Source organism: Scylla paramamosain, chromosome 7, assembly GCF_035594125.1.
Source record: "Scylla paramamosain isolate STU-SP2022 chromosome 7, ASM3559412v1, whole genome shotgun sequence".
In the NCBI taxonomy this organism is placed as follows: Eukaryota; Metazoa; Arthropoda; class Malacostraca; order Decapoda; family Portunidae; genus Scylla; species Scylla paramamosain.
In genome coordinates, this window is record NC_087157.1 from 7,750,521 (window position 1) to 7,768,031 (window position 17,511).

Here is a 17,511-nt window from a genome sequence, read left to right on the forward strand (position 1 = left end):
AACTAAATGTTTGATAAATACATTGTTTTTACATTTTTAAATGCTGCCATACTACATGCAGTTCATTCATGATAAAAAGTTCAAGGTAAAACATATATATTTTATTATAAATATTTACATAACAAGAACCAGCTGTACAGTGATAAGGAGCAAAGTTTTTGGCAAGCAAAAAACATATATACCTCATTATAAATATCTACAGAGGAAAAACTGGCTGTACATTGATAAGGAGCTAAGCTTTCGGCAGGACAAGGAAGACTATAAATGCACAATGCACAATATACATGCGGACCTAAGCTATATTTACATGGAGATATTTCATGAACACTTGACTTACAGAGCAAAAGTGAGAGGTAGTTTATGCTATTATGAGGAGAAATTCCATCATTATGTCACCAATGACTATAATCTCTCAGCTGCACAATAGAAGAGTATGAAGTACAGGTAGCCTATCTTGGGGTATATGCACTGTTCAAGGACACTGAATGCAGGACACATATCTCTTGGAATGAGGTTTGCATAATTGATAGATTAGTATTTGTTTGGCCCTTGTTCTTGTTATTATACACAGCAGGAAAACTTTGGTAAGATGTAATAGATTCCTCTGAATATTTACAATAAACACCTTCAAAGCCTTCCAACTAAGGACACTATTATGCATTATATCAGAGACATGATTTACTGATAGCACATCTGAATATCATGCAACAGTATGTATGATATTAGAATCAAGCATTATCCCTTTCTTTGCATTTGGGCAACTATGACAATCTGGCACTTATTTCCCTGAACTATAAGCTTATCACTTTTAGCTCAGACTATTGTACCTTCAAGACCATTGGCATATACCTCAGATGAGACTTCAAGACCATTAACGTAGGCCTCAGATGAGACTGGAATGTTTAATGGGAGAGGCACTGCTACTGGGGATGATCTGGGCACATCATATCTTTCCATGGGATCTGTGGGCATGGCATCCCCATCAGAATTCCCAGACCCAACCCTTGAATAGCCAGGACCAGGGTTGGCAGCTGTCTCTGGTGTGGGGCTGGCAGGCACCAAGCCACACTGGCCCACACGAGAATAGGGAGGTGCCTGTTCAGTGTTTGAATTTACAGGTGCCTTGATAGTTTGTCTTGGCAATGTATGCTGGGAAAGAACATTATTGGAATGGAAAACAGGATGAGCCTGAGTCATCTCACCATCAGGACTTTTCCTAGGAACAAGGTATCCTTCACAGTCCTGCAGAAGGTTGGTGTAGGTTGGGTTGATTGCCTCTGGCATTTTCTCCATTTTGTCTAGCTCCTCACATTTTTCCTTGATTTCTTCATAAATATGGTCAGTATAGAAGGAGGAATCTTGACGGGAAAAACCATCCTTTGGTAAAGTACTTGGGTCATATGAAGGGTTATCTAACATGTTGTGTGGCCCAGGGGAAGCTCTGCTCAACATGGTACTGCTGCTTGCTGAGCGAGCACGACCAATGGGCAGAGTGGATAGGGTGGAGAGTGTGGTCCTGGAAGATACAGACGACCTGAGGCTGGGTGGTGGCATCATGACATAACTTCCAGCACTGTCATTAGATCCTGTCATGTCCAGATACTGGTTGTAGCAGTCCAGGTCCTTACTCTTGGCAGGGCTGGACTTCATTGACTCCACAGCCAGGACAGAGGCTGCTGTTAAATCTGTGTTGGGGAAAGTCTTGTGTGGTAGGCGGTTGAGGCTGTTTTGTGGTGATGCCTGCAGGATCTTGTGGGTCTCATCTGATACAGCTGCCACCCTCCGGTAGAGGCAAGTAAATAGGAGGATAACAAGAACCAGGAGGATGATGGAGGTGAACACCAGAACAATCACCAGTACACTTGAAGAACCTTCAGTAGGGGCCACAAGAGGTTCGCCTCCTGCAACACAAGAGAATGTTGTATTAGAAACTTGCATATCTGGTGGCCAGTACTTATTGTTGCTTTTAACATAGCAAAGAATGAAACCAGGGAAGAACTAACTCTTACCATGGCTATGATTGGAAGGGTAAGGCAGATCTGTAATGTGGAGATGGCGGAGTGGTCCTTGGATCTCCTTTTCTTGGCCTGCCACTTGCACAACACACTGCCAATCACCCTCATCTTTGTGCTGCACTCTGCCCACTAGCAAGGAGCATTGGCCTTCCTTCAGGTCTCCTTCCAGTCTATAATCTCCAACAGATGTTTCAAACTTATTAAGCTGTTCTTCCTCTGCAAAAAGCAAAAATGAAGAGTTTAGTATTGTTAGACGATTGCAATACAGACACACACACACACACACACACATATATATATATATGCATAGTATATGTCTATCATTTGTCTGAGTATTTGTTATTATTTCTGTGGATAACACTTACCTTGCGACACATTGAAGGATGAGCCACTGGGCATAACCCAAGTGCAGGAGGTCAGAGGCTTATTGACTTTACAGTTGAGTACCACAGACTCTTCCAGCTTTGTGTTCTGAATGTGGTCATTTGGAGAAGACTCAAAGCTCACCTCCAGTGCAGTTCCTGCCTGTTTATGGGAGAGGCATTATTGATTAAGGATGAAATACTGACCATATTATCATGAAAGCTAAGAAGTAAAGTGTTACCATGACTTTTCTTGCAAACACAGGATCATTGCTCAGTCTTACCTCATCCTTGTCATCATGGTGGCGGCTTTGTCTTGGGGTGGAGACATTGATGTCACCTGGGGGTATCCAGTCAGGTCTTTCTGCTCCTGTAAATGTTAAATAATTTGTCAGTTGATCAATGACTGGCCATTGATTTTGATTACTTGTTTGTTATTATCCAAGGCCTTATTGACAATGTTTCATTTGTTTCACATGTCAAAAAAAAATTCAGAAACTCACTGGTGACAACTCTTAGAACAACAGGGTGGGTCTTTAGGGTATTTGGAGAGTGGAATTTGATGGCCTCACACAGCCATTGGCCCTCCTGGATCTTACGCACCTGTGAAAATTCAACAGTTAAATCATGTCTCTTGTGTTTCATGCTAATTATACACTACATGCTAGTACATTTGCACTGATTAACAATTTGGAAAGGAGCAATCTTTCCTTGGATCGAATTGACTAATGAAAATTTGGTTGTTTGTGCAGTGCAGTGCAGTTTGTACTTGTCATAGAAGAGAAGTGTGGATGAATATCTGTACCTTCTTTATCCTTATGGAGCAGTCACGTTGCTGGGCAGGTTTGAACTCTTTCACTAGTAATGGTGAGGACTTCTTATCAAAGAAGTTATATCCCAACTCCAGAAAGTACCAGCGGCATGCATGCACCTGGCTTTTCATCTGCAGGAGGAAAAGTGTCATATTACTATCAGCAGCATTTGTTTTAAACAAAAACAGTACACCATATTTTCAGAAAGACCAACATTTTAGAGAGAAAAGCCACACCATGAATTAATCAAATGCATTGTTTCCACATACGATCCTATCTGTGTGTGTGTGTGTGTGTGTGTGTGTGTGTGTGTGTGTGTGTGTGTGTGTGTGTGTGTGTGTGTGTGTGTGTGTGTGTGTGTGTGTGATCTGCTTATTTGGTTAGTGAGGGGAAGAGGTTAACTGTTTATATCAAGAAATGCCTAGCATGGAGGCGAGATTTGGGCGGACAAAAGCATCCATACCAAACACTTGAGGATGGCCTGCTCCCCCTCAGGCACGGTGGTGTTGGTGGGGTGTAGGCTGAACTCGGAGGTGGACGAAGGTTCCCCGCGTAACTGGCAGTGCGACAGCCTTGCGAACCACACTGGAAAGAAAAAACGTATATATTTCACCAGTCCTGTTTTAATGTTGACACATTTCTTGCTTTATTGGTTAACCTAATAGGTGATATTCATCATTTGTGTTTATTTGGTATTTTTGATCTGGTTGTAGAAACAACTTGTGATAAACACATAGTTGACGAAAGCATCTAAATCCTGTAGTCACAAGCGTAGTTTCCCATGATCTAAATTGTTGATTAAAATAACAGTCACCGCCATACAGCACCACTCATCCGCGAAAGGCATGTGAAATCCAAGAGGTTAACACACACACACACACACACACACATATGGAGACAGGACAGCACGAGCATAGCTCTTTTCCTGTAAAACACAACTAGGTAAACACACACACACACACACATACAGGTACGTGCGTCGGTGAAAAGATCATGGTGTAAGTGGGTAGCGGTGCGGGGGCTGAGTCAGCGAGGCTCAGGTGAGTAAGAGGTAGTGTATGCAGCCTTCCGGTATACTCGTATAGGTGCCCGAGGGAGGGCTGCTGGTGCTGCCACTCTTTCTCGCAGCATCACCGGTGTATTCATGAAGCATCAGCTGCGTGATGCTGATGGGGCGTCTTATTTTCCCTTCGTATTATGCTGCGAATGACAAATTTTCCCATGTAACTGTAGAAACGTATTTTAGGTCCGTGTCAGTTTACAGGTTTCAGTGCAGTTATTTATACAAGCTTACTGTAGTTCTGATTTGGTTTAAACTGAATAGGTTGATAAGTTGATTGATTCAGCTTTCTTACAGCCATGCGTGCTGGCGTTATTGCTACAGTACACCTAACTACTTACCAGCGTATAAACTACTAAGTAATTTAATTTAACGCCTTAACGTAACATTGTTGTTACCTGGAGAAATATCTCACCTTGTATATCACCTGTGTTATATTCGTGCATTATGTGTGCCCGCGTGTATGTGTGTTTCACTGTGGGTGAACTGGTTTTGGATGCCCGGTGGATGACGCATTGGTGAGTCATGCCTCGTAGGTTCTCAGGCAGTAACCCTGAACTTCTCACACGACCTCAAGGGAATACTGAAACCACTACAGCGTTAACATAGATCATGCACACAGACCCAATCTCTATTTTGCCTTCCTACCTCAACTGAAAGAACAATTTATCCCGATTTACAAAACCTGCCGTAAAATAAATAAATAAAAATAAAAATAAAAGAAATAATCCCTCCCTTTCTCCCATGAGCGTGCCGCCACACCGCTGCCAGACGCCCAGTTGTGGAACGTATCGCTGCGGGTTACGGGTTCCTGAGGTTGATTACTGCCTAATCTTTGAACTCCTGGCACGCGTCATGATGTCAAGAAAATGAAACACTGAAACGTTTAATTGCCTTTGAATCTTGACTGTTTTAAGGAAAACTGTGTTGTAAACCTGTCTGGGTACTCAGACACAACCTATTCTATTCCTCTTTGCTAGGTTATTTATATCATCATTCGAAGACTAGGCATGAGAGGGTTTCGTAAGTATCCACACACACCAGCAATGTTGAGTGTCTCGTGTATGTGAGCTCCAGACAATGGAGTGCATGGAGCGCCGCGACCTGGACTCTGCCCCTCTCCAGTCCAGGAATTTCCGCCGCGGAAGTTGACTAACACGGATTGAGAAAAGAGGAGGTGGGACTCAATGGGGAGGATGGGGTGGTGGTGGAAGAAGGAAAGGCGGTGTGTCGCACGGAGTTTTATAAATATTGACAAAAAACTGCCTCGTTAGTTTACTTGCTCAGTTATCGTGGTGTGGGATCCGCTTGTCGTTGCTTCATGCCACGTGCTCACCTGTATAGCCTTGGCCAGAAGCTGATTAACATTCTTCAGTCACTTCCATTGTTTAGTGTTTTCCCTCAAGCACACTGACCTGCTAACAATCTTAAGCCTGAAAAGTGGTGGATTCTTAACAGATTCCCTGCTGAGGGTTCCAGATTGAGGGAAGACTGTACACAGTGAGAGTGAGCATGGTATGTTTCTCAACTTCTTAGCTCGTGTTACTTGTTCACCTCATCCCTTCACCATCAACACACTCCACTCACCCTCTTCAAGCTTTTACTCACCCATCTCATTGTTTATTCTTGCTTCATTTTCCTCTCTGTACCTAATTCTGTCCTATCTTACATTATTATTATTATTATTATTATTATTATTATTGTTGTTGTTGTTGTTGTTGTTGTTGTTGTCGTTGTTGTTGTTATTGTTGCTGTTGTACCATCATCACTTTTGTCTTGCGTACTACTGCCTACTCTTCATAACCTCTCACCTTTTTGCTCCCTGATCCTGTCGCAACCTCTTTTCCCTTTCCTCTTCGCCCCCCACCCCCACCCCTTACATCCCCCTGCTACTGCAACACCTGATCGATCCTGCACGGTGCATTGTGGGTACCTCCACCTCCTCCTCTCCCTCTTTTTTCTTACACCACTGCACCTCCACGTTCCCCTCCACCGCTGTCTTATTGATTTGATGTAGGGATGTATTTTACTTGCCCCAGCTTAGATTGTCACTCACTTCTATTTAAAATTCGCTGCGTTATGTTGTCCTGTATGTATGTATGACTATTTTTTCATGTTTGCATATTCATGGTTGCGGCAACTCGGCCCATTGATGTTTATTGTTGTTTATTTGCGTACATTGTTGTGATCGCCGTTGTTCTGGTTGTCTCACCTGTCATGCAGTTTTTATTCCGCGTGCCGTGCCATTCGTTTTCATAAAATCAGTTCGTAGAATCCACGTCGCATGGCAGTTTCTGGGAGAGTGTTAATTTAGTTTTTGTATTATTATTATTATTTTTTTTTTTATTTCCTGTCTACAGTTACACGACACTGTGATATAGCCGTGTAGGGTGATATGCTTGTTTTATACTTTCTTTCGTTATCTCTGCACAAAACAAAAAGGAAGATGCCAAGTCGATTTGTACCGACAGTGGAAGGGATTCGGTGGCGGGCGGATTCAGTCTTCCTCTGCACACTTGGATGCCCTCCAGTCCAGGCTAATGATGGCGCCAGACTCTCTCTCTTTCTCTCTCTCTCTCTCACACACACACACACACACACACACACACACACACACACACACACACACACTGTCTCCTCTCTGGATCCACTTTTCCCTCTTAATGGGGGATGACTTCATTTCCTCTTTCTTCAGAACTAATTTTCTCCTCCAGCAACTTTACCCGCTCCTACATTTACATTTGCTGTCTTATTTTCTGATCGACCGCCAATCTCCCGGAAATCTCACCACCGGCCACACTCTCTTTAGCCATTCTTCGGGGGTTCATAGTCTTACATTGCTGGTAGTCATAAGCCCTTAGTCCTGGTAGGAGTAGTATTGATTGAGCTGCTGACCTGGTGTCGTGCTTTCGTCTACTTGAGGCGGCTGGCATGGACCCAATCTCACCATGACCTTGGAATAACAACGTTCCCGACAACGCCCACCAGATATTTCGCGTGTGGATTAGTGCAGTGACCTTGGAGTTTCTTTCCTGTGACGTACGTGCCTGCCTACCTACCTACATTCATACACCGTCGCCATGATGCGTGTATTCCTGCGTGGGTGTGGGACGGGAAGGCTCCTGTTGCCGTGCCTGGACAAATAAGTGCGTCTGTCTGGCTGGCCCCCCTGCAGACATCCGGGCGCCGCTAAATGAGGACATAAGTTTGATTTTCCTCCATCTTTCCCTGACATTTCACCCGCAGCTGTTCTTACTTTTTTTTCTAATTATAAACATTCTCCTTTCTCTCTCTCTTTTTTTTCTTTTTTTTTCAGCGTGTCGTGTTTCAAAGAGAGCCTTCTTGTGTGGTCTTTACGTCCACCCGCATTGTATTTCCACCCACGCCTGTATAGCATCTACAGGAAAATTATGATACTGCACATATACAACTTTTCACATGAGTGGCACCTGAATGGGCTTTTTTTTTTTTTTTTTTTTTTTTTTTTTTTTGGCCGGTGCCCCTATTGCTTAAAGACTTCTATGTCAGATATTGTCATGTTTTCAGTGGTACGTTAGCGAGAGAAGGCTGGTAGATACGTAAACAGTGGGCTGACTTTCCGTACCACTGCAGGTCATCGATTTTAGCATTACGTTGTTATTATTGACCTATTTTTACAGGATTGAGTCAAACTCCTCGTACCTGTTTTCCTTTTTCTAATTCAGTTATCTTTCCTTTTAATTTATATGTATTATTTGCACTTAGTCTTTCTTCCGGCAGTGCATTCAGTGTTACTAAGATTCTTATGATAATTTATTTTCCTTATAAGACTGAATGAGGAAGATGTGCAACTTAGATTTATGGCATGGAGGAAGAGGAAGATACACAAGTTCATTGATAACTTCCAAATGTCGTGGTGGTGTGGGGTGGGGGGGAGGACGGGATGGCAGGGCTGGGGGCTAGGACGAGGAAGTAGCTGCCGGAACGAGGAAGGTCACGTGGGGTGTATCGTGTCCCCGAGAGCCTTTAAATGGTGTGGGGGTACTACTGCAGGCACGTCCACTGAGGCTGCACAGGCACATGGCGGAACAGGAAAAAGAATACCAGGAACTAGTCTGGCGTGTTACATGTTGCTTGAGTTAGGATGTGTGTAATGTAAATGAATTAATGAAGGCTGACTTGAAGGTAAAAACACGTGGTTGAATATCACTTAAAAGATGGGAGGAAATATAAGTAAATGTTGTAAAAATAGAGGTAAATATAAACTCGTTTTAAAGACGGGAATAAGTAACATAATGCCTGTTTTAGAAACCAAATAAAAGACCACATTACACCATTGTAAGGATGGAAATAAGCAAACGGACAGTCTTTCGAAAACGGAAATAAGTTGATGAATACCGTTTCAAAGATAAAAATAAGTAAAAGATAAGTATGTACATATGGTTTTAAAGATGGGAAGTAAAGTACGAGTAAAAGTACGAGTAAAGTAAAGTGCTCGTAATGTCCTTGTAAAGTGATGAACCCGCTGAAATAGTCTGGGCTAACTATGATTTACTTTCTCCTCTGTATTATGACCTCGCAAATTTTGTGTATGAAGATGATCATATCATATTTAAATATAGTTTCGGCTGGAAGTGCGCTCTCTCTCTCTCTCTCTCTCTCTCTCTCTCTCTCTCTCTCTCTCTCTCTCTCTCTCTCTCTCTCTCTCTCTCTCTCTCTCCTAGGAGCAGCACTTGTGTGGAATCTTTTTTTTTTTTATCATTAACTATTTTAAGTACTATATGCTTCTCTCATCTGCGTATATAAGATAGCTTCAGCCTGAAGTGTTCTACGGAAGAAGAAGAGGAAGAAGGAGAGAGAGAGAGAGAGAGAGAGAGAGAGAGAGAGAGAGAGAGAGAGAGAGAGAGAGAGAGGGGGGGGGAGGGGTGTCAGGTGTGGTGGTTTTCGAGCAACAGGACCTCCAGATTAGCACGCAACATCCTACGGAGAAATCCTTGTATGCCATCAAACAGTGACGTCACGGGTGGGAGAGGCGAGAGTGCGGATTGGACAAACGGCACTGTGACGTCAAAAGTAAGAGAGAGTTGGCCAATTGGATCTCACCGCCGGATGAAGTCACCACCGTGGATGTTGTGAAAGGGTGTTGTTTTGTTTTCACAGCACGTTCTCTCTCTCGCTGGTGTCTTGACGAAATGGTTATAATTGGAGTAAGGCGAATAGCGATACCCAGGATGCACTGAAGATTTGTGGCTGAAATACTGATGTTTGGTTAATCTTTCCATCTCCAGTCCTTCCCTTCCCTGACCCGGATTCATAAGAAAACTGAGATGTGTTAGATCAACACGTAGGCTGAAGGAGTGGGTGTCGGGGGCGCTTGGAGGCCATTGGCAGGCTGGTTGCTTTGGGTTCGTAGCGCATACCTAACGGCATACCTTGTTTAGAAAGTTGTCCCTGTACCTCACTGCAGAATACGCAGTTACATTTCTTTCCTAGTAAATTAAAGTTTTTTTGCGCATATTACGTATTGGTGTATTAATCATGTTTAGATTTTCTTTGTCTTGTATTTCCTGTATTTTCGTTGCTTCGTGTTTTTTTTTTCTTCGTTTGGTGGCGTGTTTATAAATAGAGTCGTATTATTCATATGTGTGTGTGTGTGTGTGTGTGTGTGTGTGTGTGTGTGTGTGTGTGTGTGTGTGTGTGTGTGTGTGTTTCGGTTAAAAAGGTGAGGTGTTTATAATTCTAAAGTTACGTGTTCATGCATCAGCATGTGCCTAGGTGTGCTTCCTCGAGTGACTGTCGGTGTTCATACTGAAGACCTCGAAGGGCCGTGACGGAATGCGCCTAAGAAGAGCGTTTAACCTTCGTTCAACCCTCCCTTCCTAACCAACAACAAATAAAATAAAAACAAGTAAATAAATAATAAATAAGTGTAAAAAATACCATACAGGCCTCATCATAACAAACAATAATCATGATGTAGAAATTAACTAAAGTAGGGCTCGCGTGTAGGGGGCGTGGCTCCCTCTCAGTGTCCCAGCCGCCCCTCATCCCTCCTGGCTGCGATGGTGGGGAATTCCAGAGCGAGGGATTGGGAGGCGGGTAGGGTGGCGGAGCGCGGCCAGAGCGAAATGGGTGCAGGTGTAAAATATCCTCAATAAATGGAAATTGGTGTGTTATGAGATGAGTAGGAGGAGAAGGAGGAGGGGAGGGCGAGGGTGCGTCATGGCAGCGTGGTGTGTGAGGTGTGTCGTGGAGGCGCGGTTACGTCATCATGATATCAAAACTAATGTCCTAAAGGCACGGAGACCTCTCTCTCTCTCTCTCTCTCTCTCTCTCTCTCTCTCTCTCAGCGTGGCTAAAAATGTATACAAATGTAGATAAATAGATAGATAGTTACACACACACACACACACACACACACACACACACACACACACACACACACACACACACACACACACTGATAGATATACTAAATATCGTTTAAGTCATATGCGTTTATATATAGATAATGAATGAGTTAAGAAATGAATTAAGGGGACAAGGAAATGTAGCTAGATCGATATACTAGCGATACCAACCTGTCAGTATCAAAATGCATGTGTAATTCAAAATGGAGGTCATCTTGGGTCAGGGGAAGGTCACAGGCACGTAAAGTATCACGCTGTGGTTGGTTTGGAGGGGGAGGGCACCCGTGTATTGATGGGTGTTGTAGGTGTAGATGCGGTGCTGTGTGTCCAGGCAGACAGCCCTCCCAGCCCCGGGTCTTGCTGGCTCATTGACACACACCACTGCAACTTGGGGCTCTTATGGCGTATGCAAGTGAAGAGCTTCACAGTTCCGTTCTTTTGTCGCGAATTTGTCATTCAGTGCTTTGTCACTCAGAGTTTTTAAAATTGTTCTCACAACACTACAGTTATTGTTTAGGCGTGCGGTACGTGAAAATGTGATTATTTGTAAGTTCAATTAAACTTGATTTGTGTAACACTTTGCGGCTCACGCGAGGAGCGAGAGAAGAGCTGAAGACATCCAACACACACCACGACCAGCGCGGCACTGATCGGCGCTCGCCGCTCGCGTTCGCTCAGGCACCGTCAACCTCAGCCTGGGTGAGCACTACATTCAGATCGTCTCGTCCCGCGCTCCCCTCTCCCGCTGTGATGATAGAGCTTCGTGAATCACTATTATGTTTCTCTACTTTTGGTGTTCTTACGTGTAAAGCTCAAGATTTAATAAATAATTTGAGAAATAGGAGGCAGAAGAGATAAGCGCAATTTGGAAGAATGCTAGGAAAGGTTGTGGGCAGCACCACCCAGCATCCGAAAGGTTGTGGGAAGCGAGCGAAGCGTTCAGCGGTCCAGGGAGCTTATGTGACTCACCGTTGGGCGGGGGTTCCTGGAATTTCCGGAGGAGAGTATCGCGGAGGAGTTATGACGTCACTTGTCGCTAGGCTCCTGCGGGCATTGAGTTTGCGTATCGGGCATCACAGCCGTGCTTATGCCCACCCTAGCCACTGAACGTAGAGTGGACATGGCGTGCTTGTCAGACTGCTGCTCTGGATGGCGTCCTTCGTAGCGGCCCGATCCTGAAGCAGAGTTGATGGCTGTCCTGCAGTGTCCCGCCACGGATGTTAGGCAGGCGTTCTGTCATATTTCAGGTGCCATTTACGAGTACATTCCTTGCGTACTTCACACACACACACACACACACACACACGAGACAGCTGATATTGTGTGTGTGTGTGTGTGTGTGTGTGTGTGTGTGTGTGTGTGTGTGTGTGTGTGTGTGTGTGCGTGCGTGCGCGCGCGCGCGCGTGCGTGCGTGCGTGCGTGCGTGCGTGCGTGCGTGCGCGCACTATTAAACCAGCTTTATAGTATTGCGTAAGAGTAAAGTTATCCAGCACTTAAAGAGACCCTGGTATTATAGATGGTGGGTGACCATGACAGGGCGTGTGACCTCTCCTTGCTGGCATCCTCCGCTGGCCTCCGCCCACCCCCTCCCTGAGCCTCTGTGAATGAATGAATGGGTTGCGGGGTGGGGAGGCGGGGTAGAGGGACGTTGGGGGATAGTGGAGGAGGAATAAGCATTTCGTGGAATCGCAAACTCTGTAGCTGGAATTCTCCAAACACAACTGTTGCTATCAGTACTGGGTGACCTCCTGGGTCGTGATACCTGTTGCCTGTGGTGGTGGTGGTGGTGGTGGTGGTGTAGCTGTTTTTTGATGTACTACTCTAAGTATTTTTCTTCCTATTTCTTAAGTGATGTTAAGTGATACTCATTGATATTCTTGGTAGTAGTGCCAGGTGCTACTACTACTACTATTACTGCTATTACTACTACTATTACTACTCTTGTTTTTTGTTACTTTATTATTATTATTATTATTATTATTATTATTATTATTATTATTATTATTGCTACTACTACTACTATTACTACTACTATTACTACTACTACTACTACTACTACTACTACTACTACTACTACTTCTACTACTATATATTTATCACTACTTCTACTACTACTACTACTACTACTACTATTATTATATAATTATCACTACTACTACTACTACTATATAATTATCATTACTACTGCTACTACTACTACTACTACTACTACTACTACTACTACTACTACTGCTGCTGCTGCTGCTGCTATATAATTATTATTACTACTACTACTACTACTGCTGCTGCTGCTGCTGCTGCTGCTGCTGCTACTACTACTACTACTACTACTACTACTACTACTACTACTACTACTACTAATAATAATAATAATAATAATAATAATAATAATAATAATATTACCACCACCACCACCACCACTACTACTGCTACTACAACGACTACTACTACTACTACTCCTACTACAGTATTATTATCATTACTGCTACTATTTCTAATACTACCAGCTGTGTAAAAAGGCTTCTCGCGTTTTTAAGACCGTACCATGGAGTGTAGAAAACAAGTGTGTTACGCAGTTGTTGTACCACGTGGTTCCTTTGTTGTGAATAGCCTACCCAAGGGCATGAATGTACCCTAGAAGTACTGTCTGACTCTACACCATGGTGCTTTGTATATCCACTCAGTAAGATCAGTAAATAAATGATAAGGGAGATAAGTAGATCAACAGACAAATGTACACATATCGCACTCATCATCATCATAATCAAAGTGCGTAATTCTGCTATAGGGAATGTGTCTCCTCCAGTAGTGACAGAGGAAGAAGTGTTGAGGTAGATGAACATGTTGGCGAGGCTCAGGGCTGCTTGGCGGTGAACCTGCGGCATAGACTGTCAAGCTGTCGAATACATCAACAGACATTAATGTTAAACACACACACACACACACACACACACACACACACACACACACACACACACACACACACACACACACACACACACACCATAGTGCGAGCCATCAATAAGTAGTATTTCGCTTCTAGAGTAGACTTAGCTTTAGGATTAATGTTAAGTATTTCCCCACCCCATCTGTACATTTTCAGTTTGTTAACTGTCTGAATAATAAACCGTTTATTATTATTATTATTATTATTATTATTATTATTATTATTATTATTATTATTATTATTATTACTATTACACACACACACACACACACACACACACACACACACACACACACACACACACACAGAGAGAGAGAGAGAGAGAGAGAGAGAGAGAGAGAGAGAGAGAGAGAGAGAGAGAGAGCAACTGAAAACATGAGTATGTACTACACACACACACACACACACACACACACACACACACACACACACTAATGGTCTCCAGAGAGGTAACGCGCACACCCACACACGCCCAGGCACATTCTCACGTCCACGCCCGTCTTATGTGATGACGCTCTTCCGAAACACAGCACACACACACACACACACACACACACACACACACACACACACACACACACACACACACACACACACACACACACACACACACACACACACACATGCTTCATCATTTAACAGGACACAGATAAGAGATTTACGTAAATGTACTTACAATAATTAAAAAAACAAAAACAAACGCGCGTGCATGTGTGTGTGTGTGTGTGTGTGTGTGTGTGTGTGTGTGTGTGTGTGTGTGTGTGTGTGTGTGTGTGTGTGCGTGCGTGCGTGCGTAAGAGAGAGAGAGAGAGAGAGAGAGAGAGAGAGAGAGAGAGAGAGAGAGAGAGAGAGAGAAGGCTGACAGAGTGAGAGAGAGCCGTCGTGAGTGGGTGGATATTTTTACTAGTTACACACACACACACACACACACACACACACACACACACACACACACACACACACACACACACACACACACACACACACACACACACACACACACGCACACATGGCCTAGAGGCGGAGGTCTGGCGACAGTGTATGAGGGAGTAAGAGGGTGGGAGAAAAAATGAGTGTAGCAGTGTTTTCATGTCTGGTCCGGAAATACCTGGCGATCGGCACTTGTGTGTTTCCCCCGCCACGCGCTCACCACATCTTCAGGAGAGTATCATCTTATCATTATTGTTGTTGATGATGTGCAGTAGTAGTAGTAGTAGTAGTAGTAGTAGTAGTAGTAATGTTGCGTCTCGCCCGGCTGCTAATGTGTTAAAGGATTTATGGTAGTCAAGATTAATAGGTTTGAGAGCGAGAGAGAGAGAGAGAGAGAGAGAGAGAGAGAGAGAGAGAGAGAGAGAGAGAGAGAGAGAGAGAGAGAGATAATGTACGCGGTTTTCAAGAACCTTTCACAGTGGGGGACAAGAGAGGAAGAAAAAGAATCCTTGCGCGCTTCCGTAAACTTGGCGACATGAATAGAAAAGAGCCACGCTGACGATGTACACACAGAGATGGAGTGTTTTCTGCGAGTCCTGCCAGGAGTCAAACATTGTGAGGAAAGTCGGCGTTTTTCTTTTCTTGTTCTTTGTTGTTGTTGTTTTTTCGTCCTTTTGATTTTTTCTTCCTTTTCTTCTCTTTTTTTTTTCTTCTTCTTCTTCTTCTTCTTCTTCTTATTATTATTATTATTATTATTATTATTATTATTATTATTATTATTATTATTATTATTATATTTTGCAGGGGCTGTCACATGTAGGCCTGACGTCTTTTCGCAACTTACCTTATTCTGTCTTCTTATGTCATGTCCTTTTTTTCCTTCGTCTTCTTCTTCTTCTTCTTCTTCTTCTTCTTCTTCTTCTTCTTCTTCTTAAATATGAAGTACGAAGAAATCTCTAGTTTTTTTTCTCTCAAATTTATCAGTTACGTAGCATTAGAAAGAAAGAAAAATTAGGAACGATGTAATATTTTTTGGAATTGCATACCTGCTTAGAAACTTCCTCCTTCACGCACATGTACCAAGTCAGTGAGCATAACCGAAAAAGAAAAGAAAACGGAGATGATCCATTTGGCAAATTTTATTGTCTGCAGCAAGAGAAAACGTAATATTGCTGTAGCCTCTCTCTCTCTCTCTCTCTCTCTCTCTCTCTCTCTCTCTCTCTCTCTCTCTCTCTCTCTCTCTCTCTCTCTCTCTCTCTCTCTCTCACCGCATTTCTTCCATATTCTCTCTTACCTTTTTATCTTTAGTACCTTTCCATTTACTATGAACAGCTTTTCCCTTCACAATTTTACTCCTGTCATCCTATAAACCGGGTTTTCAAGTATCAGATTAGTATTTAAAAGAGGGAATGAAGAAGAAGAAGAAGAAGAAGAGGAGAGAGAGAGAGAGAGAGAGAGAGAGAGAGAGAGAGAGAGAGAGAGAGAGAGAGAGAGAGAGAGAATAGTAAAGCAAGGAAAACGGATAAAGGCTGACAGTTGTTGTAGGGGCTGTGAGGGTGGTGCTTGGGTGGCAGGAGTGACGGGCCTCCCCCTTGTTTCCCAGCCTGGGGTTGGGCGGGGTGGGGGGTGGCGCCTCTTGTCCCCTTTAACTGGGCTTTCCTGTGAGACATACCCGTGAGATATGCCCGACCCGCGGCACCGGCAGGATGTCTGTCACCGCTGCCGCCCCCGCTGTATTGTTTTTGCTGCTATTGTTGTTAATCTTTCTTGTTCCTTGTTATTACTGGTGGTGGTGCTGCTGCTGTTGCTCTTGTGGTTAGTAATGATGATAGTGGTAGTGGTTGTATTAGTTGTAGTAGTAGTAGTAGTGATGGTGGTGGTATTAGTAATAGTAGATGTAGTAGTAGTTGTTGTTGTAGTAACAAAGATTTTATTTATATTTATAGAATCTTTGGTAGTAGTAGTAGTAGTAGTAGTAGTAGTGTACTAGTAGTAGTAGTATCGGTGGTCGTGGTAGTGGTGGTAGTAATAATAGCAGCAGCAGTAATAGTGGTTGTAGTACTACTACTACTACTACTGCTACTAGTAGTAGTAGTAGTAGTAGTTGTTGTTGTTGTTGTTGTTTGTTGTTGTTGTTGTAGTAAATAATAAAAATATTAATTATGTTTATAAAATCTTTTAGTAATAGTAGTAGTAGTAGTAGTAGTAGTAGTAGTAGTAGTAGTAACAGCAGCAGCAGCAGCAGCAGTAGTAGTAGTAGTAGTAGTAGTAGTAGTAGTAGTAGTAGTAGCACCACCACCACCCCCCCACCATCACCACCACCACTAGCAGCAGCAGCAACAACAACAACAACAACAACAACAACAACAACATCAACAGTATCATCGGCAGCAGCAGCAATCACATCAGTAGAAGAGACGGTGGTGGTGGTGGTCGAGATGGTTAACCAGACAACGGAGAGACACTCAAGGCCTCCCTGTTTTTCCTTTCATGTCCATGGTGTGTGTGTGTGTGTGTGTGTGTGTGTGTGTGTGTGTGTGTGTGTGTGTGTGTGTGTGTGTGTGTATGTATGTGTGTGTGTTTGTGTCTCTCTCTCTCTCTCTCTCTCTCTCTCTCTCTCTCTCTCTCTCTCTCTCTCTCTCTCTCTCTCTCTCTCTCTCTCTCTCTCTCTCTCTCCTCGACCTGATTTGATAGGAGTGGAGACACGCATATAAATAAAGACAGAGAAAACTACAACGAACTGACCAACAAAGTAAAAGCTGTAGTGAACGCCATGTTGAAGCAAAATGTCAGGTGAATGCCATGGGAGAAGGGAAATGGGAGGAGTGAGAAAGGATTATGGTAATGATGACGTAAAAATAGTGGAAATGTTGAAAGTAAAGATAAGAGAGAGAGAGAGAGAGAGAGAGAGGGGGGGGGAGGAAATGCCACTACACCGCTGTGACCACATGTATGTACAGTACTTACATGGCAGTCATACCTGGAGACCTGTGTGT

At 43.4% G+C, this 17,511-nt stretch overlaps 2 protein-coding genes across 5 annotated transcripts in view; one reads left to right on the forward strand and one right to left on the reverse strand.

Annotated features, from left to right (window-relative positions):
• Positions 1-17,511, forward strand: part of LOC135101976 (vacuolar-sorting protein SNF8-like) — a 31,758-nt gene that overhangs the window by 4,482 nt on the left and 9,765 nt on the right. The gene's annotated exons all lie outside the window — the stretch shown is intronic.
• On the reverse strand, positions 87-11,307 carry LOC135101975 (uncharacterized). Of its 4 annotated transcripts, none has more exons than XM_064006506.1 (9): positions 10,810-11,307; positions 4,168-4,389; positions 3,653-3,774; positions 3,183-3,320; positions 2,881-2,980; positions 2,662-2,747; positions 2,381-2,540; positions 2,010-2,231; positions 87-1,901 (listed from the first exon to the last, which is right to left on the reverse strand). In XM_064006506.1, exons 4-9 carry the CDS (start codon positions 3,318-3,320, stop codon positions 814-816), a joined length of 1,794 nt encoding a protein of 597 aa, XP_063862576.1. In that variant the 5' UTR covers positions 3,653-3,774; positions 4,168-4,389; positions 10,810-11,307; the 3' UTR covers positions 87-813. The 4 variants fall into 4 exon arrangements, with proteins under 4 accessions (XP_063862576.1, XP_063862574.1, XP_063862577.1 ...); XM_064006504.1 differs by having other exon boundaries at positions 4,158-4,389; XM_064006507.1 differs by lacking the exon at positions 10,810-11,307 and adding an exon at positions 4,665-4,879 and having other exon boundaries at positions 4,158-4,389.